Consider the following 25,002-nt stretch of genomic DNA (forward strand, 5'->3'; position numbering starts at 1 on the left):
CCATAAAAACATTCTTGAGCTTTGATCTCTACAACATGGTTAAGTTACCTGTCCACAAGGTTAATCCTTTCAGGTCTTGCTTTTTAGCTTTGTTGGGGGGATCAGAACAACCCTTAGTCTGTGGTTAACTTCCTTCCCCTCTGTGTGCACCACCACTCTTAGTCCTCCACTCAGCGCCCTGCGAATTATGAGGTCTGGGGAGTCGGCCCTACCCTCTGCCCTCTGTGAGCTCTGGGAATGGTCCTCCTATCTTTTCAGGTGGTCTGTGCCTTGGCCTCTCAGATATTCCCCTCACACATGATTGTCAGTATTCACCTCTGGAGATCACTGACTGTACTTTACTTCCTGTTATCCAATGTCTTTAGGGCTGCTGTTTCATATATTTTGTCTGGTGCTTTAGTTATTTCAGATGCAAAGGGCCCTGTCACTCCAATTTGGCAGGTAGTTCCCATTACTTTTTAAAAATTTAGTGGGTTTGGTTGCTTTGTTTGAAAAACTAGGTCATTTGTGTGTCCCTTTCCCCTACTGCCATTTCCTCTGTATTTACAGTTGTAGCATCTGCATATTAACAAAAGGCCAACTGTGATTCAGTGGATGACTCAGGACGAGGGGAAGGGGACCTGGGGGAAAAGGACAAGATGAAGCTCACCATACTTAGTAATCAGAAATCAAAATTCAGAACTGATTTCCCCCCAGTAGAGGGGTCATGTAGGCAAGCCTAAATAATGTCACATGAACTTATTTCTGCTAAATGAGTCATTAACTTTGAGTCGATTATTACAAACGTTGTCTTAAAAAACAAACTGCCAATACACCATACAAGCATTAACACAGACAAGAAGAGGAAAACAGAATATTAAAAATGATGGTTTCACATAATACCTTCTGTTGCCATGCCCCAACTTCCCGTCTTCTGCCTCACCCCAAGAGTAAACTTCTCCTTCTGAAGAGAGGGCAAGACAGTGTTTTCCTCCTGAGTTCACAGCTACTTTCTTAATAAACACATGCTGAATGGATTCAAGTAATGTTGGGGTAGATACCGACTCTGTTCCTCCAATTCCTAGTCTGCCGCCGGCACCATACCCAGTGGCATACAGCTAAGACAAGAAAAAGTAATATAAACATCAGATTTTTATCTAAATATATTTCAGTAAATAATAAACCAATTAGTTCATTTTAGTAATTAATAAACCAAATCAATGCTCTAGATATTTTTACCACAGAAAAATAAAATTAAAAATCACAGGAATGTTTAAGACTTTATTTTTGCTTTATCAGATCTCTAAAAATTAAAGAAAACATTATAATTAATAGAAACCCCAAATTCAGACAATGTATTTTGAAAACATGGTCTTACCCCTGGAAGCATTTCTATTTTTGTCTAGAATAGCAACTACAATTAACACCAAGAAAAACAAAAACGATTTAATTAGCTACTATATGCAAATCCCAGATAAAGAACACCTACAGAAACACCCATATGAAAATTATACATATACTTAGTACTTCAGCAAGGCAGCATACAAATCACACAGCAGAATATACTACTTTTCTTTCATTTTAAGTGGGTAATTGATTTGGGACATAAAACATCTTTACCAAAAAAAAAAAAAAATCAAGATTGCCATTTCCAGATGCATGTCAAACACCCCTCCTATAACAATTTAAACGCTGTTTCATATTGTTTCAAACGCTCTGCTGCATTGACACAACAGTAAGGAAACTTCAAGGACTAAAACAGGAAGTGAAACCAAGAATTCAGATGGATAAATGAACCCAAAGTCAGCCTCCCGTGGGAAGGTTTTAAGGCCCTCGAGTGCACCGGGTGTGGGCGGTGAGGCGCCGAGCCTAAAGGGAGACTCTGTAGAAAGGCGAGGCTCTGAAGCGCTTCCCCGCACTCAGACTGTGAATGAGGACTAAGAAGAAAACGAAGAGGGTTGCCTTTCTCAAAACTTAGGACTGAAGGAGAGGGTGGAAAATCTCTCCTGAGAATTCGTAACGACAAAAGCTGGTCCTTGAGTTGCTTTTCAGTCTGAATTAATGCTACCTGTGGTCTAAATTCCATAGGCAGAGAATTTAATTTACAGCGGCTTACAGTTGGTAGTACCCAGGGTCACAAATTCTTGTTTGATTAGTGACTTCAAACTAGGCCTCTGACACCACAAACTTCTTAACCAGCACAGGCAGGAGACAACACTATGAAAGAGTGAAAATGTGCTGCCTTCTTCTTTTACTTTCTCTTTATTCAGACACTGCCTGATCCCTCCTCAGTCTTCTGTCTGGAACTCCTCCTCTCAGACGCCTTTCGTGGAGCTATTTCCCAGCAGTTTTCCATGCTTCAAGATCGTCCCATCCTATCAGACCTTTATTGTTCAGGGTCCCATTTCTGTGAGATATTTAGCTTTCTAAGATGTTAATAGATTCTGATACTTAAGGATATCATCTTTTAAAATGTGTCCATCAAATGCATGGACCCTGTAATAAAATACCTTAGCTGAAAGAAATCAAAAACGAAACATACAAAAAACAAACAAACAAAAACTAGGCCTCAAAGAATTTCTACATCAAATTTTCCAAGGAAAATGGTCAGCTCATAGTTTTAAAAATTCCCATTATCTGAAAGGAAGGAAGGCACCATGAGAGAGAATCAGAAAAAAAAAAAAAAAAAAGCCCAATATTTTGTTTAAAGAAATAAAAGCTTGAAAGTATCCCCAAGGAATAAGAGACCAGAAGGTAACCCAAAGCAGAACTTCCAGAAATTAATAAAACATAGTTGAAACAAAAAACCAGGAAGTAGTAAACAGAAGATTATAAACAGGTAAAGAAATCAGACAACTAGAAAATGGATCTAAGGAAATTATCCAGCATATGGCACAGAAACACAAAGAGAAGAGGAAGTTGAAAAGAAGAGAGAATGTGGGATAGACCTCCTCATCTGAACGTCGATCAGAACTCATAGTTTTAGGTACAGATCATACAGAGAATATGGGAGAGGCAATACTAGAAAAAATAATGTCTGAGAATTTACCAGAGTTGTTAAAAGGCCACTTCTCAGAGCCAGGAAGCCCACCCCTCATCCCTCACCACCTGGCAGAAACAAAACAACACAAAAAAGGGCAGGAAAAGTAAAAAGAAATTGACATCTAAATATATTCTAGTGAAACTGTAGATCCCTTAAGAAAGACCTTGAAAGCAGCTACAAAGAAAAGATTTCTTACCTTCATTTGGGTAAAAATTAATCTGACTGCTGACATCCCATTAGCAACAATGAATGCCCAAAACCAGAAGAATAAAACCTTTAATAGGCTGACTGAAAATAATGGTCAACTGAAAATGTTAGACTCTAGAACAGGGCTTGGCAAATCAGGCCCACCACCTGATTTTGCCACACCCATTCATTTACATATTCTCCACAAGCTGCTTTCATAATTGCAACAGAGACCAGACTATATGATTCCCATAGCCAAAAATACTATCCTTTACCTAGAAAAAGGACAAAACTAAGATGTTCTTTAAATAAACAACAAAAACAATCAGGAGATTAACCAACAGTAGACCCTCACAAAAGGAGACTGAAAACATACACTTAAAGTAGAAGAAAAATGATTGCAGATATAAGATCTGAGACATACAAAATAACTGGTGACCAAAGATGTGTATAACATTTGGGTAAATCCAGAAAACACACGGTCTATATAAAACAACAATAATAATAATGCTTATCATTTGGGGAACAGGTTAGTGCCAAAACATAGGATAACAAAGGATCAGCCTTTTTAATTTGAGAGGAGTATAGAAATACTAATTAACTTTAGATTTTAAATATACAGGTTAAAATCACCAGGAAACAACAGAAAGACAGAATTCTCCAGAAAACAGAAAAAGAGAGCTACACTTCAACCCTCGCTATGAGGCTAGCACGACCTTGATACTTCTGGCAGGCGGCCTCTGACGTGGTTCCCAAGAGTCCCTGCTTGCAGGGATTCCCGCCCCTATGTAATCCCTTCTTGGATGTGGGCTAGACCTAATGACTCTCTTCTGATGGACAGAATACAGCAACAGGGATGGAGTGTCACTTCTGGATTAGCTCACACAAGACTGTGACTTCTGTCTTGCTCTCAGGCTCTCCTGCCCTCTCCCTTGCTTGCTCTGATGAAGCCAGCTGCCACGTAGTGAGATAGCAAAGAGGTGAGGGCAACCTTAGCCAACAGGTCATGGGGAGCTGAATTTTCCTCAGGACAGCCTTGCAGCAACTGTAGCCTGATGAGAGATTCTGGGCTGGAGGCCCAAGCTAAGCCACCCAGAGAAACTGCGAAATAATAAATGTGTATTGTTTTACGCCAACTGTTGTAAGTTAAACAGATATCGGGTTGGCCAAAAGGTTCTTTCGTTTTTTTCCGTAAGATGGCTCTAGTAGTGCTTAGTTGTCTTTAACTTCATTTGAAACAATTTTGTTAGACTGTATTGGGACAGCTGTCATTATCAGTGTGCATTTAAAAAAAAAATCAAAATTGGTGAACTTTTGTGTAGCCATTCTAATACTGAAGATAGAGGGGGGGGAAGCAACATTTTTGGCACATTACGCTTTATTATTTCAAGAAAGGTAAAAATGCAACTGAAATGCAAAAAAAAGATTTGTGCATGGAAAATGCAAAAAAAAAATTTGTGCACCACATTTGTGCATGTTGCTACTTTGTGTATGGAAAAGGTGCTGTGACTGGCTGAACATGTCAGAAGTGGTTTGCAAAGTTTCATGCTGGAGATTTCTTGCTGGACGATGCTCCACAGTCGGGTAGACCAGTTGAAGTTGACAGCGATCAAATCAAGACATTCATTGAGAACAATCAACATTGTACCACATGGGAGACAGCCGACATACTCAAAATATCCAAAACAAGCACTGAAAATCATCTGCAGCTGCTTGGCTATGTGAATCACTTTGATGTTTGGGTTCCACATAAGTTAAGCAAAAAAAAAAACCTTTTTGACTGCATTTCCACATGAGATTCTCTACTGAAATGTAACAAAAATGTTCTGTTTTTAAAACAAATTGTGTTGAGCGATGAAAAGTGGATACTGTACAATAATGTGGAACGGAAGAGATCGTGGGGCAAGCAAAATGAAGCACCACCAACCACACCAAAGGCCGGTCTTCATCCAAAGAAGGTGATGTTATGTATATGGTGGGATTGGAAGACAGTTCTCTATTATGAGCTCCTTCCAGAAAACCAAATGATTAATTCCAACAAGTACCGCTCCCAATTAGACCAACTGACAGCAGGACTCAACAAAAAGCGTCCAGAATTAGTCAACAGAAAACGCATAATCTTCCGTCAGGATAACGTAAGACCGCATGTTTCTTTGATGACCAGGCAAAAACTGTTACAGCTTGGCTGGGAAGTTCTGATTCATACGCCGTATTCACCAGACATTGCACCTTCAGATTTCCATTTATTTTGGTTTTTACAAAATTCTCTTAATGGAAAAAATGTCAATTCCCTGAATACTGTAAAAGACACCTGGAACAGTTCTTTGCTCAAAAAGGTAAAAAGTTTTGGGAAGACAGAATCATGAAGTTGCCCGAAAAATGGCAGAAGGCAGTGGAACAAAACAGTGAATACGTTGTTCAATAAAGTTCTTGGTGAAAATGAAAAATGTGTCTCTTATTTTTAACCTAAAAACCGAAGGAACTTTTTGGCCAATCCAATAGTACCATAACCAGACATGGAGTGGGTAAGACAAGAATATTATGATGATTGCACTCATGATCCTGGATCTCCCAAAAATCCCAAACACAAACCAAAAAAATACAAAACAGAACCTGACCAAGTAAGGTTTTTCCAAAGAATGCAAGACTATCTGATATAAGGAAAACAATCCAATTCACTGTATTAATCCACTAAAGGAGAAAAACATCTGTTTGATTATTTTTTAAACATAGGAAGAATGTTTGACGAAAGTCAGTACCTATTCCTAAATAGAAAAAAGAAGGGAACTTCCTTAATCTGATACAGGGCATCTACCAAAACCCCACAGTAAGTGTGTAAAGCATTCCATCACAGTGTTTCCTTTGCAGCCTGGATCAAGCCAAGAATAGGCCCACTACCACCCCTGTTCAATACTGTACTGCAGCGTCCACCAGCCTGATGAGCTCCATTTCTCCCTTGCAGAGGAGAAAAGTCAAAGTAAAAGACAGGTGAACTGGAAAGGAAGGAACAAAATTTACTTACAGAACATGGCTTTATAAAGAAGATACACAACCGTTTGAGATACTAAGAAAGAAGAGTATAATAAGGTCACTAGACATAACGTCAATATATAAATACTAACGATTTCCATGTATCAGTAGCAATTAATTTTTTAAAAGATAGCATTATGGGGCTTCCCTGGTGGCGCAGTGGTTGAGAGTCTGCCTGCCGATGCAGGGGACGCGGGTTCGTGCCCCGGTCCAGGAAGATCCCACGTGCCGCGGAGCGGCTGGGCCCGTGAGCCATGGCCGCTGAGCCTGCATGTCCGGAGCCTGTGCTCCGCAACGGGAGAGGCCACAACAGTGATAGGCCCCCGTACCACAAAAAAAAAGATAGTATTATGATAGCAAACAAAAAAGGAATACATACGTTTAACAAACTGATACACAAACAATTATAACACGCTTTTTTATGTATGCTGCATCTCAAAATAAAAAATTCTAAAACCACAGAATACATTAAAGATTATACAGAGATACTTTAGAACGATAACTGCTTCCAGCACACCATAAGCACTGTGTACATAATCTTGAGAGACTGTTTTAGCACAGAATCGTTATACATGCTGTGAACCAAACAAATGCCCTCCAGCCACAGCTGTCTGTTTCAGTGTCAGTATGACACAGGAAATGCACCTTCTTACCTTCCCATCAGCTGTCACTGCAAAGAGCGTCTGCTCTCCTCCAATTAACTGCACGGGTCTGAGAGCTGCAAGGGCTTCACATGGAGTGGGGACTTTAACTTTTGCACCTTCGATGCCCCCCAGCTGACCCCTATGATTATGACCCCAACCGTAAATCGTTCCACTGCCACCAGCAGAAAGAGTCCAGTCATCTGGTCGCCTGTAACAAACATTAAGAGAACAATTGACATGGGAAGGAACTGCACGTGAAGCACCATTCTCCCACAGACAACATTATGTCTTGTTTCTGATATAGTAAACCTGTTCATCCACTGCACAAGCTGTTCATCTTGCTCTCTTCTAAAAATGCCGTGGCTCTCATGGAGAACATCCATGTTTTCGCCGTCTGCCATTAATTCACGAATTTTCTTAGCCACCTGGACAACATTATTATGAGATTATACATCAAACACTCATCTCTCAAGAATAAAACAAATAATACTAAGGTAAGAAGACAGGAGAGGAGGTCTCCCCACCCAAGAATATGAGGGAATGCCAACATCAACATCGGGACTTTACAGTTAATAAGCAAAATCAACATGATTATATCACGTTGAAGATATTTTAAAATGTCTAGACAGTATCATTATATCTTTACTAAAAGTAAACGTTAACTGAAATTTACAGTATCAGTTTATTCATTTTCACCTGTGTGCTTTTTTCTTTATGATATTCCTTGGCAAGAGAAATGTTACTGTGTCTCATAATATTGGCGTCTTTTTACACTATAAAGAAAACACTGGGCATCCCCAAAGTGGTTCCAGAATAACTTGCAATACCTCATCGAGAAACAGACGGGGCAGTGGTGTTCTCTTGTCCAGGGCCACAGCAACACGGGAGGCCATGCAGTACCTTCGGAACCAAGCCCACTTGTGCGTCTCAGCACAGCAAGGGAGAGTGTCTAATTCCAGGTCACAAGCAAGAGCTACCAGTACCTGCAGCCACCACAAATTAACAACACAGGGACACTCAGAGACACGGCGAACGTTCCACTTCACCAACACCGCCTGCCAAAGACGGCCCCACGCAGGCTCCCTGTGGGTCCTCCTTCAGAATTCCTCATGCCAGGCTGACTGCCACGTGCCCAGCAAGGGACTTAGCATCACCAGTGATGTGGATTATTCCTACCCAGTGACTAGTGATGCACCTGACAACAGGACCTCAGATCAGACCACTGCTACAACACTTGCCACCTAAATCAAGGCATCTGAAAGCACACTGATGCTTAAAGTACAAGGGCTTAGATCACACAGTTACTCCTGAAAATTTTTCATATTCAGCTTCAGCAACAGCTACACCTGTCCTCGGGGATGCCTGCTACTTGAGGTACGGCACTTGATGGCTCTCTGTGGCTCCCTCATCACTTCAGAACAAGTCAAGGATTACCTTGAAGAATGGGCTGTGGAGCAGTTGTTTGCCACCTCTCACGATAGGATCTTCATATTCAAACTGCCTTTGCAAAGCTTCTGGAAGGCCTTTCACCAGAGCAGCAAGAGCACTGCCTGAAAAACTCTTCAGAAAACAACCAAATTAAAACCTATCCCAGGAAACCAAATGCAGGGGAGTTGAGTGTTTTGTTCCTGTGAGTCAAATGCTTTATTACCTTGATACTGTTCTCCCCTAAAACATGAGATTGATACTTTCAAATAGGAAAACATCTAAAGGGACATGATGAACACGAAAATAAAAAAGAACATGAAAATTCACCTCAGAATGTTTGGTCTTAATTTCAGCACAGCAACCCCCAGGGAACAAGAAAGGAACTTTCTGGCCTACCAACCTCCATCTCCAACATGGTTAAGATCAAGAATTCTTTTCATAGTAACTGTTTCATCCGGCAAAACAAAGGGGGTGGGGTGAGTCAGACTCATAAAGTCCAACAGACAATCCTATTCTCACAGCCATTGACATAGGGCTGTTCTTAAAATCAAAGCCCAGCCTGAACTCAATATAGTAGCAGTATAAGGGAGTCTGGATGCACAAAAAGCTGTCTATTCCTATGTGAAATTTCCCAACTCTTCCTGGTGATTTAGAAGTCTACATTATTAAAGCAACACCTTAGTCCCAAAGGGTCCCACGACTAGAAACTGTAACGTGATGTTTCATACCAAAGCTCTGGTTTCCCCGTCATCTCCAAGTAGCCTGTTTATGTTAATGGATTGCCCAAATTCAGTTGTGAGAAGCTTCCTTAATCTTTGAAGGGCCCACATTCTGTGACTGGCCGCTGAAATGAGAAGACAGAATATGTCAGAGGATGACCGTTTTTCTCACGGAGTGAGACAGACCTGACAACGGAGGTGCCGTTTACCTAAGGCACTCAGCTGTGCGCACGCTGCCAGAGAGGCTGCAAGGCGGGGGATGATGCTTCTGTTTGAGGCAAGGTTGAGCCGGAAGTCCAACAGACAGGTTACTAAGTCCATGGACGGACAGGAGAGGACGCAGCGATCGGAAAGGAGGTCTTTAGGGCCTGAAAAAAGAGCACTGTAAATGTCCCCTTGCTGGACAGGGCGAGAGCTACCCCACAAGGAGACCTGGACAGATTCAACCAACAATGAGTGGGCCTCATCCCCTCGGATGCCACGGTTAGAGGGGCGCCTGGGGTGCCGCCACTGTCTTGCACGTAACTACGTTCTGTACACTGACATTTTACCTGAAAAATCAAATGGCTTAAGAACTGCAACCAGCAACAGCTGGGAAACTTCGGGTGAGGATGGAGGGCTAACGCCCGACAGGCAGAGAGCTGAAGCAGCTCACTGCAGTTCTGATCTCTGCCACGGTGGGGCCCTGGGCAGTGCTGGCCCCCAGCACCACAGGAGAAGGCAGACCAGAAAGTACTAAATGAAAACGACATGTGTGTTTGCCTCGCGTGGGTCATCAAGCCTTGGTGGCCGTAAGCCTCCTCCTCACCCGCAGCTGGCATGATGGGGTAGACTGTGAAGCGCCAGCCCCATCCGTTCACAGACCCGTCACTGATGAACTTCCACTTCAACTCATCCCCCGGGATGCGCAGCTCGCTGGACCAGTCAGACCACTCCCGGCCTGGAGGACAAAAGCACACTGGGGTTGGGTTCACCCATCATCAGACCAACATCAACTTCTTTAGATACCAAGCAAAGTCATTCACGCCACGCCCGAAGAAGAGCTGGCTCCTCCAGCCCACTCCCCATGTGCGTCCGTTCACACCATGCCCTTCGACTCACACTGTAGCAAGCAGTTGGGAAGTGGAGGGCAGGCAGGCACTGCCCCAACAGAGACACTCACACACAACCATGACGCTGTGTGAGAGGCCCGCAGAAGCAGCCCGTGCTCACACCCAGGGTCGGGGCCGCAGGGAGGTCTCTTGGGGAAGGTCTGATACAATGGCTGTTACCCAGGCAACAAAACAGAAAAGCCCCGGTCTTCCCCAAAGAGGGTGCAGATGTTCAAAGGCACAGGGGGCACCCCTGCGGCACAGGGGCAGGTCAGCAACGAAGAGGCACCCTCAAGGGAGAGTGGAGCAGCCCAGCCAGAGCCCGGGGCCTGGGGTGCCATGGAGAGGAGCTGGAGAGACCAGCGTGTGGCGTGCTACCCCAAGCAGGCTTCTACTTCGAAGCGTCATCGGTCAGCGGCGTGGGGGTAGCCTGGAGGGCATCTTGTGGGAAGCACAGAAACCGGGGGGAACATCTCACAACACTACTGAAAACTACATCGACATGTGTCAAACTGCCGGAAAAAAATCCATGCTCATCTGTGACACCACTGCATCCGAAGTAATGTCTTGTGAGTAAAATTCTACTGGGTCACAGCCAGGCCCATCGTTTACATTCGGTCTGTGGGTGCCTTAGCTGCAAAGGCAGAGGGGAGTAGTTATGTCAGGAAACGTCCGCTGACCCTTGCTCCAGGTGAAGGATAAAGAAGTCTGGAGAGATCTACGCGCGCACCTGCGCGTGCACGCGCGCGCACACACACACACACCCCTGCGCTGATGATTCTAAAAAGCCCAGTGAAGAGCAGTTAACAAGCCCCTAGACAGAGTGACGTGCTCTTGCTCAGCCTCCCGAAGCACATCAGCAGAGCAGAGAGGGGCCCAAAGGAGCCATCTCTCGTCCACTCCAGTGCCGTCCACCACACTCACAGAACGCTTCCTCCGTGCGGAGCCCAAGTCCTCACTGCAATCAATTACACACCAAAAGTCTTTAGAGCCTTGTAGTTTGTCAACATTTACCTGGCGTGAGCCTGGCACTACCGCACACCTTACAGCACCGTCTCCACTGTCTGGCTGAGACTGGGCCCCCAACGGCCTGTGCTCCCAACAGGACCCGTGCTCACACCAGTCACCCAGTAATCCCACCCGTCAGCAGTTAGGGGCAAACGTCACTTGAATAATTATCTTACCGAAAGTACTGGGAAGAGGCAGATAGAACCTACTGTATTTTGCAGCTGGATCACTTACGGTCCCTTCCTTAAGTCTTACACGAGAACGAAGCAGTAGTAACGTTCTGTTTAGTAATGCTAATGGTTCCGCTCTACAAAGCAAGCTCAACTGGCTTCCCACCTGACCGCACGGAGACAATCCTGTTGACGCCGTCCATGACTGTGAGAGGGTCGTGGCGCCTCTCCGTGGAGCACTGCCGGTCAAACTCCACCCTGAGTCCTTCTGCGCCTGGAGGACAAGCGAGCACAAAACACAAAGTAACAACTCCCACTCAGCATACCACGGACGAGGCCAAAAGCCACACAGAAGCAGTGAGACTAAAACGATGTGTAACAGCTAATGAACAGCAGAAACTCAGGAAGAAGTAACCTCAAAAAACTAAGAACCTAAGACTGAGCACCTCTCTCTCCCACCCTCTCTCCCACAACAGAATTCACCTGTGATGGAAACGCCAGAAGACATTCTCACTTGGCCAACTGGTTTTGTGGTCTCACTTCTGGGCACATTTTCATGCTGCAGCCCCAGCTGTGAGACCACGCTTAATTATCCCGCCCACCCCCATATTTAAAAAGCCATATAAAATCACATGCACCAAGCATTTAGCATTAGATCTAGAGTCTTCTCTGGGACAAATTAGCTTACAAAAGAATCAGTAAAGGGTAGGACTGGGTTATGGTGGAGGGAAGAGGGTGGCAAAATAACTATAAAACCACTCAAAATGATAAAAAAAAAAAAGAAACCACAGTGATTCCAGGGCGCTTCAAATCAATTCACGGCAAGCAACAAGTTGAGAAGTGATTATGTACGGAAAAACCTGCCAAACTTGGGTAGGGACAGTGAGAGCCTGTGGTGTCCTCGCCTGGGGCTGCTCTACGCAAGCTGGGGCACAGCTCTACCAGGGCAGGACTCTACCTCCCGGGGCTTTATGCTCACTGTGTAGAGCAGGGCAAGTGCCCGGGCAGAGATGCTGGAAGTCAGAGAGTAGGGAGGGTGACTGAGGGAACACAGAAAAGTTTGCAGCTTTGCTGGCCCGGGGATGGGGGTGTGGCTGGGGGGGCGGTGCCAGACCTGAGAACTAGCCAGCACTCTGACAGGAAGATCCTGGAAGTCAGAGAGCCAAGAAGGGCTCAGTGAGGATGCCATGGAGGCCTGGATGATGCGAGGCACGTGTACTCAGGAAAACTGGAAGAGGCGGGCGCACACACACGCATGGGGAAGCCTGCCAGAACACTGACTTCCATGCCCTCCTTGCTCCCACCCACACAGAGATCCACCCGCAGAAGGGAACTCAGCAGGCTTGAGCACCAAACCAAGCAGACACAGGGCAAACACTAGAAGTCAGGCTAGAAAACAAAAATCAAAATAGAAAAGTGAGCAGGCACCCCGGTGGATATGTGATGTGGGGGAGAGATTTCAGAGAGTAATTCCAGGCATGTTACAAAACAAACACACAAAACAACCAAAGAAACCCAGTGACAATTACAAATCTTAAAAAAAAAAGTCAGAATCCAGGTGACACAATACAATCTAAAATGTCCAGTTTTTAATAAAAAAAATAATGGGATATGGAAAAACACTGAAAAGTGTGAGCCATACTCAGGAAGAAAATCAGGCAACAGAAACTGACCCCGATGGCCAGATGCTGAACTGAGTAGACAACAACTTCAAAGCAGCTGTAATAAGTATGTTCAAAGAGTTCAAGAAAAACAGAGAAAACACGATCACAAAGGAAAATATGAAAACAATGACTCGAAGAAAAAAGTACTAGAGGAATTTTGGGGGTGGAAAAAAGTACAATGACTGAAATGAAACATTCACCAGCTGGACAAAACAGCAGATTTGAAATGGCAGAAAAAAAGAATCATTATACAACTTGAAGACTGTGTAATTTCTATTATTCTAACTGGAGAACAGAAGAAAAAAGATTGAAGATAAATAAAGTCTCATAAACCTGGGAGACAACATCAAGCATACAAATATATGCATAATGGGAATCCCACCCCCCAAAAAAAAAGAGGGAAGAGGGAAACCGGGGGCAGAAAAAGTACTTGCAACAGAGATAGCCCCAAATCTCCAGTCTGATGAAAAACAGTAATCCACAGTTCCAAAAATTAATAACCCCAAGTAGGAAAACACAAAGAGATCCACAGACACATTATACTGAAACTGTTGAAAACTAAAGACAAGGAGAAAATCATGAAAGTAAGAGAAAAAGACACATAACATATAGGGGTACAAAATACAGTTAACTTTGACTTCTCTTGAGAAACAATGAACACAGGAAGCCAGTGGGATGACAAATTTAAAGTGATATGAGAGAAAAATGTCTAACAACTAAGAATTCTATCTCCAGCAAAACTATCCTTCAAAAGCGAAGGCAAAATAAAAACATTCCCAAATACACACACACTGAGAGAATCCACTGCCAGCAGACATGATTTAGAAAAACCACTTAAAGTATTTCAGGCTGAAATAAAATGATACTGGATAGTAACTTGAATCCACAGGAAGAAATAAAGAGCACTAAAAATGGATTGAGAAATAAGGGTTTTTTTCCCCTTTTCTTAATATTTTTACAAGGTGAAAGACTGTATAAGGGAAAGCTTAGGAAACTATAGTCCACAGGACAAATTTGTCCCACTCACCATTTTTACATAGCCTGTGAGCTAAGAACAGTCTGTACATTTTGTAATAGTTGGAGAAAATTCAAAATAATATTTTGTGACATATGAAAGTTGACCAATCCCTGGCACAATGCGATAATTATTAAATCACATACATATATTTGTAATACATATAGTTACAAATATGTTGCACAGGTCTGCAACATATACAGACACAGTATATACAACAATAACAGCAAAAATGAAGGAAGAGGAAATAGAACTATAATGAAGCAAAGTTGCTGCATTTTACCAGAACTAAAATATTAACCTGATGTAGACTGTGATAAATTAAAATATGTATTTTAATCATCAGAGCAAACACCAATAAAAGTGGTTTAAAATCAACAGAGGAATTTAAATGGTACACTAAAGAAAATTTTGTTTAATATAAAAGCAAGCACTGAGGAGGAACAAAAAAGGACACAAGGCACAGAGAACACACACAGCAAAATGGCAGATGTAAATCCAACCACATTGTCTATAACTAACTGTCTTCCTAATCCAGATGTAAATCCAACCACATCTATAATTACATTAGATATGAATGGCCTAAGCATCTCAATCAAAAGGCAAAGACTGTAAGGATGGTCCTTAAATATGTTCCAGGCCATTTGTCTTGCTTTGTACTTGCCATCTGCCTTTTCATACCCATGAAAAAGAAAAACGAAGCAAGGATGCAAACAAATACTACAAACTATAATGCAAAAAACTGTCTTGAAAGACAAGACCTGAAACTACATTTTAAAGGGGCACAACCCCTTATCTGAGAATATCACCTATAACAACCAATATGAAAACATATTCTAGTAAAATCACAGAAAGAAAGCACAATTTATAAGGGGGGAAAATAGATGATCATAAAAGAATAAGAACAGAATAACATTTTCCTACAGACAATGAAAGAAAGCCAGAAAGATATGCCCACAAAACACATGAAAATTATAATCTATTATTTCAAAACAAGCTAAAAGAAATTAGGAAAATGATACAAGATATGAAAGAACAACATAAATTAGAATTAGGACAACCAAAACACTAAATGAGAAAATAGAGTAAAGAATTTTTTTTTTTAATTCAGAAATGAAAATTAAACTAGAAAGAGCACAGGAGCAAATAAACACAACGAATAATGCTTTGAAACAAACAGAAGGACAAAAGGGAAAAAAAGAAAGAGATAAAAGGCACTTGAGGGATTTCCCTGGTGGTGCAGTGGTTAAGAATCCGCCTGCCAGTGCAGGGGACACGGGTTTGAGCCCTGGTCCAGGAAGATCCCACATGCCGTGGAGCAACTAAGCCCGTGCACGACAACTACTGAGCCTGCACTCTAGAGCCCGCGAGCCACAACTACTGAGCCCACGTGTTGCAACTATTATTGAAGCCCACCCACCTAGAGCCCATGCTTTAAAACGAAAAGCCACCATAATGAAAAGGCTGTACACTGCAACGAAGAGTAGCCCCCGCTCACCACAACTAGAGAAAGCCCGCGCGCAGCAACGAAGACCCAACGCAGCCATAAATAAATAAATTAATTAATTAAACTGTTCCTCCAAAACTGTTTTAAAAAAAAGAAAAAAAAAGTACTTGAGAGGAAGTAGCCAACACTGACTCTAAAACAGCGGTCCCCAACCTTTTTGCACCAGGGACCAGTTTTGTGGAAGACAATTCCTCCATGGCCGGGGTTGGGGGTGATGGTTCCCAGCAGATGAAGCTTCACTTGCTCACCCACCACTCACCGGCTGTGCGCAGTTCCTAACAGGCCTCAGCCCAGGGGAACCTACCCCCACCCCTGGCTCTAAATGGCATCCAACACAAGAAAACGACCACACATCCATGAAAAAGAAAACTGAAGCTAGGATACAAACAAATGCTACAAACTGTAATGCAAAAAAACTGTCTTGAAAGACAAGACCTGAAACTACATTTTAAAGGGGCACAACCCCTTATATGAGAATATCGCCTTGTAACAACCAATATGAAAACATATTCTAGTAAAATTAGGGAAAGAAAGCACAATTTATAAGGGGCAGGGGAATAGATTAGCATTTTCCCACTTTCACAGGAGAAAAACATGCTATCCAAAAAAGCTAACTTTCAAATTTGGGCACAAACTCTTAGAACAAGCTGAACTCAGTCGGGACTGCCATCCTCTGAGCCCTGATGAGAAACTGATGAGAGAATGAGCTTCAGACACTCACAATAAGGAAGGAGACGACTAAAACTAAATGCAAATTAAAAGGAAGGAAGTAGAGTCTGTAACAGCTATTATGCTCTGGGATATACAGTATAATCATTTAAATAAAGTTACAACAATGAAGAGAGCAAGAAAAAAATTTTGTTAAATATTTTCAGTAACTATGTGCATGTTTGGTAGTATTAGAATTGTATCCGTAGTCTTTTGTGCATGTAATGTGGCATAAAGCAAATAAGTAATTATGAGATATTCTAATTCTATCATCCCGTATCTTAGAACCAGGACTTGGGGTATGGAACAGAAGAAACACTGACGTAACAGAAGAGGTTAAGTAGAAACCTTGTAGCTCTGAATCTGGCTCTATCTTATGAACTCAAAAGAAAGTCAGTGAGTCTGTCTGATTGTCCACTCATTCATCCTATGTCTGTCCACTGAAAAAATCTAGAAACAATGATAGTCCAGTGATCTGAAATGCTATCTCCACTAAAAGATACCAGGGCAGATTCCAGGCGGAGGGGAGAAACTACATGACAAGCCTAAAACATCCTGTCATATCAGACTATATGGGAGTCACTGCAAGAGCCAAACTGAAGAGGTTCCCGATGTCTGGAGATGGGATAATTTGAGCTTCAGTAGGATAACAGTCACAATGGATTAAAGCCCATCATATATGTTTAAAACCATGAGTTCATAATGACATAAAAGAAAAAATAGGTAATTCCCTGGCTGTCCAGTGGTTAGGACTTGGCGATTTCACTGCCATGGGTCTGGGTTCAATCCCTGGTAGGGGAACTAAGATCCCATGAGTCGCACACACGAGGCGCAGCCAAGGAAAAAAAAAGAAAAAGTAACTGGTCACCTTCAAAGAACGATAGGTAACCAGTTCATTCTCTTGAAAATGTAAACAGAAGAAAAGAATCAAGCTTTTATCCTGCCTTTCGTACGCAAACAACCAGCCAAAGGAGGGGAAATGTCCCTATATAGAGTATTCTAGCAAATAAATAAGAAAGCAATGGAATGATTAGAATAGCACCATTCTGCAACCTCTAATGGATTTAATGGCCTCAGGCAATGAGCATCAGTAGCGGCTGCCATCACCAAAGGAGAGACAAGCAGATAGCAGGTGCTTCCAGATGCTGGATCACAAACACCAATGGTCTCGCCAAAGGCTGGACTAATTGGGCCTCTGAATCAGGGGAAATCTGCAGAAAGACAGGGCTGGGGAGCAGGTGGAAGTGCAGCAGGAGTGGGCAGGTCAAAGGCCCAGGTTCCTCCATAGGTGAATTGTTGAGAAAAAAGGAAAAAACTGTAGGTTAAAAGAAACTTAAAAGATGGAAATTATTAATTAAGAGAGTTAAGATGACAGTGCACGCTTGGGTAATAGAAACTGTCCAGAAGCACAAGCCAGGACAGCGTTACTTCAGGGGAGGACACAAGGAGGGCTTCTGTGGACAGGCACAAAATCTTTAGACCTGAGTTTTGGTGACTAAGGCATCCACCTAATAAGCATTAAGCTAAACATTTACTCTGCGTGGTTTTCTGTATCATGCTTTATTTTGGGGTGCGGGGGGGAGTCGTTTTTCTAGAAAAGCTGGGAGAAGTGATTCTAAAGCAATTCTGTAGCTTCTTTTCGATCCAACAATGATGGCTGCTTCTACTGATGCAGTTGCAGAAATGAAGCTGTTCTACAGGCGGGGACGCTCCATTTCCTCCCTGGGGCCAGCCCTGGGTACCTGGTATCTTCACGGTACCGCTGGAGGAAGTGTCATCAGTGTAGGGATGGCTACTCTCCACCACCACGGGCTGAGAGGACAGGCGGCCGCTCTGTGAGTCTGTGGCTACATCCTCCAACTCGGTGACACAGAGCTCCAACAACATATCTGCCACCTGCGGGCGGAAGCGGGGTACAAAGCAGAAGGATGTCAGGATGCCCGCCCAATTCAGATCTTTCCGTAGGGACGGGGGCAGAGTGGAGGCCTTGGGAGTTTGAGAAATCTAGTTCAAATTAGGGCTCGGTTTCCTCACCTATAAAATCAAGACAGCACAGAGCTCGCAGAGGTAGCAGCCAGGAGGTGCCTGACGCACCCATAGCACCCAATACATGGCAGCTGATGAAATGAAATGCCTGTGATTACAACGGTTTCTCTTTACATCAAGACAAGGTTACTTCTGCCCCAGGGACAAAACTACCAAGCGACGGAGCAGAAGGTATAAAAAGGACCAAGGTCCTAGAAGGCACTGGGGGTCAAGCAGGAGGGAAGCAGGAATGGAGAGGAACGACCGAGCCATCCAGGTTGAACAGCAGCAGACGGCATCTGAAATGAGGGCTACAAATGTGAAGACAACTGGGGGTGTCTCTTGACCCAAGACGTCTAGGGTCAGCCTCCACACCACATTCTCCCAACAAACAATCCATAATGTTGCAATTTCATTTGAAAATTTTAGCGATTCACACCATTTAAATGGTCAATTCTGGTGATTATAAACTCCTTGACTGCTATTTTTAAAAACAAACAAGAATATGCTGTTACAGGAATAACATATTAACCTCCAAATATTTTTAATTTAGAGAAAAATAATGAAACTATGCTCTATTCTGTACTTTTCAGAAATAAATGATTGTTTTTATCTATTTTTCCTCATATTTAGATAATACACAGATTAGCTTAGCAAACAGCTTTATTAATGACAAACTAAGATCGCTGCCATTTAGGTGTTATCATTATAAATTCAAAAGCGTCTCTTTTTTTCTTAAAGAGTCCCAACTCTCAGGTCAGAGTAGGACACAGGAGTAGCATCTTGCCACTGGCCAGGAAAGTTTGAAGACAATCCCCACCTTTGTTTCTGTCTCCCCTTGAATCTGAGATGCTGATATCATCAGACTCCTAATGCACAGCCCACTAGGGCTCTTCTGGGCTTCAGAACCTTCCTCTGCAAAGCCAGTCAGTCCCCCAGGAGAGGCCAATAAGCTCTGAGGCGAGGGTAACAGAGCGGTCACAGCTGCGGTACTGTCCTCAGAGCACTCAGAGTCCACCACCATTTCTCCCACCCACCAGCAACCTGGGTGTCTTGGAGGCAGTAATGACCTCTGAGAGCCTCAGTGTGCTTATCTGTGAACAAAGGGAAAGCCTGTGCTCTGGACTGAGAGAACGCACCGAGAACCAGGCCTGGCAGGTAATATGTGCAAGAAATGCTGGGTATCATGACTTTAAATCCATGTTCTCATTCCATCCTTTCCTCTCACAAATACATTAAACTTGTGAAAACATTAATATTTTGTTGATGGCAATTCACCTTGATTTAACCTCTCAGAATTATGCCAAGTAACTTGCCTCAAAAAAACTACAAAGTAGGAAACCTGTAACTTTTAGTTCTTCCTGAATACAATTAAGAAATAACAAGCCCCTAAATTAAGAAATTAACAAGCCCCTAAAATACCTACCAAACCATTTACTATGATTTCAAGACCACTTGACCATACTTAAGTACTTGATGGTTTTGGTGGTGGTGATATGGAACCTGGAGAAACACAGATGACACATCTGCACAGGGCCCATGGCATCAGACTCCCTGACACAGCCAGTTCTGAAAAGCCAGAGCAAGGCTGCTGATACATAAGGGTCCTTAAGGAAGCCCAAGGACTTCAGGACTAATCAATTCTACTTTTAAGATATATTGATATGATATTGACTTTACACCCTAGACTAGCCACATGTGGCTGTTCAAATTTAAATTAATTAAAGTTAAATACAGTGAAAACTTCAGTGCCTCAGGTGCACTAGCTACATTTCAAGTACTCAATGGCTACATATGGCTGGTGGTTACCACACTGGATGGCTCAGGTATAGAACATCACCACGGCAGAAAGTCCAACAGGACCCAGTGCTACCAAATATTAAAATCTATTTTAAATAGTTAATACTTAAAATACTCTGGTATTGGAGCACAGAAACTAGATTAATGGAACAGAAAAAAGTCCATAAAAGTTTAGAATATGATAAAAGTGGTCTTCAAATCACTAGGGAAAAGATGGATTTATTCAATCAATGATGTGGGGGCAACATGTTCGCCATCTAGGAAAAAGTAAAGCTGAATCCTCACTTTATCCTTTACATCACGATACATCCCAGGTAGTTCAAAAAGGTAAGCATAATAACAAATGAAAACGTAAAAATGATTAGAAGAAACGTGAGAGAGTTTTTTAAGCAATGTCATACTGGTAGCATATTTTCGGTATAATACAAAATCCAGAAGCCAAAAGTGAAAAAACTGGCAGATCTGACTTCGTCAAAACTAGAAATTTCTAAATTCTAAAATTCTAAAATATCAAAATTACATCAAAAGGCAAACTGGGGAGCAACTGCGGCACAGATGACAGAGAAGGGACTCATCTTTAGCAGGAGCCCTTCAAGCACGAGACAGCATCAGCGCCTCCAGCCCGCCCACCCACCTGCAGCTCACCTGTGGGTAGGCAGCACCCATGCCAGACAGCACAGCCGAAAGCACGTCCCTGCCCTTGTCCCCGGCCCGGCCGCACACAGACAGCTTGAGCAGGTCCACCATGACGCGCGTGTCGTCCACAACCAACAGGCTGGTGAACTCATCCAAGGACTGAAGTTCCGGGCCTGATGCTTTATTTTGGCTTTCAACATCCTAAAAGGCCAAACAATTAAAATGAGGAATGATATCCATAAACTCAAAGGATACATGATTACCAATAATGAATAAGGGACTTTCTGAGACATTTAAGACCATGAAATACTAGAGTAAGAAATGACAAGCCCCTAAAATCTCCACCACCCTGCACTATGCTTTCAAGATCAATTACCTATTTTAAAAATTACCAACGGCTGTCAAAAGGAATGCCTAAACTATAAAGAAATGACCATTTATACTGTGACCAAGTTCATAACACAGGTACGTTACAAGGGGAGACTTGGAATGAAATCATACCGCGTAAAATTACCCCCATAGGGTATGTTTGGGAGTTTTCTATCAACTAAATTTGTACACTATGCTTTTACATATTTTGTCTAGATCCTCTCCATAATTCTTTCTTAGAATCTTATTTAATGGACTTATTGGCATGTAACACATTGTCCATAATCTGTTGCCCCTGAGGTTCTTTAAAAAAATATATATACAAAGTAAGAGTCTTCTCAATATCCCCCTTGTACTTCCCATTCACAGTCTGTCAGTTAAAACAAACCACACCTGTGATCATTTACCTCTCTTTCCACATTAGCAGAGGAAAGGAGACGCTTGTTTGCCTGTGGCTGCATCACTGACACCCCCAACCCCACGTGAGGGTGGGGGTGCCCCCCCGGGGACAGCCACCCCACAGCCTGCCGCCCACCACAAAGGAGCCTCTCGGAGGCTGGCGGTGGGGTCCAGCTTACAGAGAGGAACAGGGAGCCGTCAGAGCTGGGAAATCCCACAGCTTGTGAGCATCACTGAGACCTGTGCTGAACAGGGGAGCAGCCAGGCCCTTCCCACTCCCCAAGCAGAGTCCAGCCCTCCAGGGGAAGAACAAGGTGCCCCAAGTGCCTCTTCTCTTCTCTCTTGCCTTCTGGATTTCAGTGAAACCAGTGCCAATGCTTTTCCGAAACAGAAATGAGCCGGGGAAGCTCAAGCTCCACTTAGGACCCTTAAGGGGAACGTGATACATCCAATGCGCAAAGTCCATCAATGCTCCAGTTGGCCCTGGAGGCCACAGCTCTCTCGGGCAGGAGCACGGTTTCTCCCTTTAAAGAAACAGACCCTGCTCCTGCCTCCGGATGAACACTCAGGGAATCAGTAAGTGAGATTCATCGGAAACGATGACATTCCAGAATCTCACTCACTGAAGACCAGCGAAAGCATCCAGTGGGATATATTAATCATATATCACATCTTTGGTCTTATTTGAAGCAGGATCAAACATTTTTTTGGCGGGGGTGTTTAAAAAAAAAAATAGAGGACAAGTCCAAAGGAAGTGCTAAAAAAATAAAATCACTAGCTGCCTATCCTTGAATAAGCCCAAAACTGACATGAAAATTACTTTGCCATTATTTATGAATCAAACCAAAACTGAAATGATAGGAATTAAGGGCTATACTCTGGATAATGCCTATGTCTCATAAATAAATTGGTAAGGAAGAAATTATACCATCCCTCTTCTAGCTAAAAGCAAAAATTTCACATAATTCAGATTAATTTCTGCATTAAACCCTCACCCTAGGAGACTGCCAAATATCAGAAGTTGAGTCCAGACACCTAATTTATAAATAGCAATTTCCTCATCACCAGTTATGACGATTTTCCATAGGACATATTTTCATCAGCAGTCAGAGCATAATATAAGTCCAGAGTTCCAGATGTAACTGACAGCAACGTGTGTCTGCTCCCGGGGTGGGCCCACAGGGAAGACGGTGGGAGCAGGCGCAATGGCCTGGCACGGGGGCACCCGGCGGGCTTGGGAGGGCATCCACGTTGGGGCGCCGCGTGTTAGAGCCAAGGGGAAGATGTCCCTGCTCTGGGCCAGCGGCACTGAGTGCAGGGGTGGGGGAGGGTCACAGGTCAAGCAGGGTGAGAGGTTATCCCTGCCGAGGGCAGGCTGGTTCTGAGTGCCAAAAGCTGTGCAGGTGACGGGGGGGTGTCCGTGTGGGGGAGGAAGGACAGAAAAAATGGGAGGGTAGCTACCTAAGGGCAAGTTATTAAACGGTCACTAACAGGAGCCAGGTTTCTCCCTTTCAGAGAGGAGAGTTTTCAACACAGAAATGGAGAAAAGCAGAATGAATCCTGTGCAGTTATTAGAATTGATTGTATTGCTGCAGTTTCACTATATGTAGATATATAACAAAATAAATATTAATGTGTATAACTTATTGCATGGACGCGCACATGCGCACACACACACGCACACACGCTTATTTCCTAGCTCTGCCCAGGAAGAGCGGTTGTGAACGGCAGCCCCCGCAACAGCAGTGAGCGCATGAAGGCCCAGATCTTGGCTTCTAAGTACCATTCTCCATTAAAAAGAACCAAGACCCCTTGGGGAAACATCTGATTTCTGTGCTGGAATATAAAACATCTTGTTGAACCTAGAATTTTGTGTTGTGCCAGGAAACAAGGAAATATAAGAATAATCAGAACATGTTAAGAACAGAGAAAATTCTACCAAATATTTAAAGAATTAACACCAAAACTTCACAAACTCTTCTAAAAAACAGAAGAGGAAGGAACACAGCCCAACTCATTCCAGGAGACCAGTATTACACTTTAACCCAAATCAGGAGAAGATATAGGTGCAAAATAGCAAAGCAATCCAACAACATATAAAAGGATTATATACCTAAAATATAGAAAGAGAGCAAGAATAAACCCTGTGGTGTTGGACTGAAAACTAAAGTATTGGTTTGAACCACTCAAGGTTTTCATTATATAGATAAGATGCCAAAGGAGAAATAAATGCTTGTGGGGGTGTGTGTCTGTTTGCTGAGAGGGCCTAAACCAAGGACACCCAGTAGCAATCAGCTTTCCAAGCTCCCAGATCTTGTTTCTAACTTCTCTGATCCACTAAAAGGAACCAGCGCTCCTTGGAGAAATGGCTGATTCCAGGGAAAGGGCAGGGTAGGTGAAAGGTAAGTTTGGAACACTATTGTGCTAGAGAGTAAGGAAGCGCTCAGAGAATTGTGGGGACACATCAGAAGGACAAACCAGCTGGAAAGGGCTCCCAATGGCCAAGTCTGGGGCAATCTGGGTGTCAAATGATGTATGTCATTATTTGAGTAAAACAGGATCCCATGAATCTGCACCAATAGACAGACGGACAGATGAGATGAGAAAGGAAAGTTCTCCCTTACAGAAGAACTGCAACAGTGATATTCCAAAAGGAATGATGAAATTTGAAAAATCACCACATGACGACTACCACAGTAATAATGGATCCAGCTAGAATCATCAAGATACTAAAAACTGGTAGGTGAAAATATGACAAGGGATAAGGTAATAACACAGTCTCAAAGTATCTCCCCATGAACACTTACTAACACACTTTTATTAACTTCCAAGAGAGAAATCTGGCAGATACTTTTAACAAAATAGTAAGAATTAACATCACCTGTAATGCAGCAAATTAACAATGCACACATCCCAGTGGGATGCACTGAAAAGAACCCTGCATCATTCCTGTGGTGTTTCTGACAAAAACAGGAACTGAAGGATTGTTCCATATTGAAGACCAAAGACACAACACTCAACCCTGGGCTGGGTCCTAGACCTATAAAGGATACTACTGGGACAGTGAGCAAAATCTGAATAGATCTATGGACAGAAAGTAATCCTGGATCAATGGTAATGTCCTGATACTCAGGAAATATGCACTGAAACATTAAGGAGAGTTGGGGATTGTGTCCTACAGCGCTCCCGCCAATGGTTTAGAAACACTAACAACTGGAGAACCTAGGTAGACGGTACCTAGGAGTATACCACGTAGTACACAGGCTTATACCATGTTCCATTTCTATGAACTACCTCTGCAACTTGTGTGTACATTTAAGATTATTTCAAAATAAAATGTTAAAGAAGAAAGCCCCTTGACCTCTTTGGTTTTGGTCATGGTTTCTGCAATGATGCTGGCAGCTCCTGGGTCATCTGTTACTGGGATAAATGGCCGAGAAGAAGCTGAGGAAGCAGATGGGGTCACTGCGGAGGGGGTCACAGCATCCTCAGAAGAGACGATCTAAAATGAAGAAGAAAAGGAGAAACTTGGCAACACGGCACACTTCCCGTCCGACTCCAAAAGCCTTACCCCTTGGGCC

The 25,002-nt window shown here is 43.1% G+C and overlaps 1 protein-coding gene across 1 annotated transcript in view; it reads right to left on the reverse strand.

The window, feature by feature from the left end:
* The window catches only part of HERC2 (HECT and RLD domain containing E3 ubiquitin protein ligase 2), a 222,286-nt gene that overhangs the window by 26,106 nt on the left and 171,178 nt on the right, over window positions 1-25,002 (reverse strand). The window contains exons 67-78 of the mRNA XM_079710369.1: window positions 24,783-24,923; window positions 20,663-20,854; window positions 17,935-18,088; window positions 11,465-11,572; window positions 9,838-9,969; window positions 9,239-9,397; window positions 9,039-9,154; window positions 8,317-8,442; window positions 7,710-7,865; window positions 7,192-7,307; window positions 6,892-7,090; window positions 883-1,097 (exon numbers count right to left, since the gene is read on the reverse strand). Coding sequence (XP_079566495.1) covers window positions 883-1,097; window positions 6,892-7,090; window positions 7,192-7,307; window positions 7,710-7,865; window positions 8,317-8,442; window positions 9,039-9,154; window positions 9,239-9,397; window positions 9,838-9,969; window positions 11,465-11,572; window positions 17,935-18,088; window positions 20,663-20,854; window positions 24,783-24,923 — 1,814 coding nt within the window. The remainder of the gene's footprint in view (window positions 1-882; window positions 1,098-6,891; window positions 7,091-7,191; window positions 7,308-7,709; window positions 7,866-8,316; window positions 8,443-9,038; window positions 9,155-9,238; window positions 9,398-9,837; window positions 9,970-11,464; window positions 11,573-17,934; window positions 18,089-20,662; window positions 20,855-24,782; window positions 24,924-25,002) is intronic.

This window comes from Hyperoodon ampullatus (genome assembly GCF_949752795.1).
Source record: "Hyperoodon ampullatus genome assembly, chromosome: 8".
In the NCBI taxonomy this organism is placed as follows: domain Eukaryota; kingdom Metazoa; phylum Chordata; class Mammalia; order Artiodactyla; family Ziphiidae; genus Hyperoodon; species Hyperoodon ampullatus.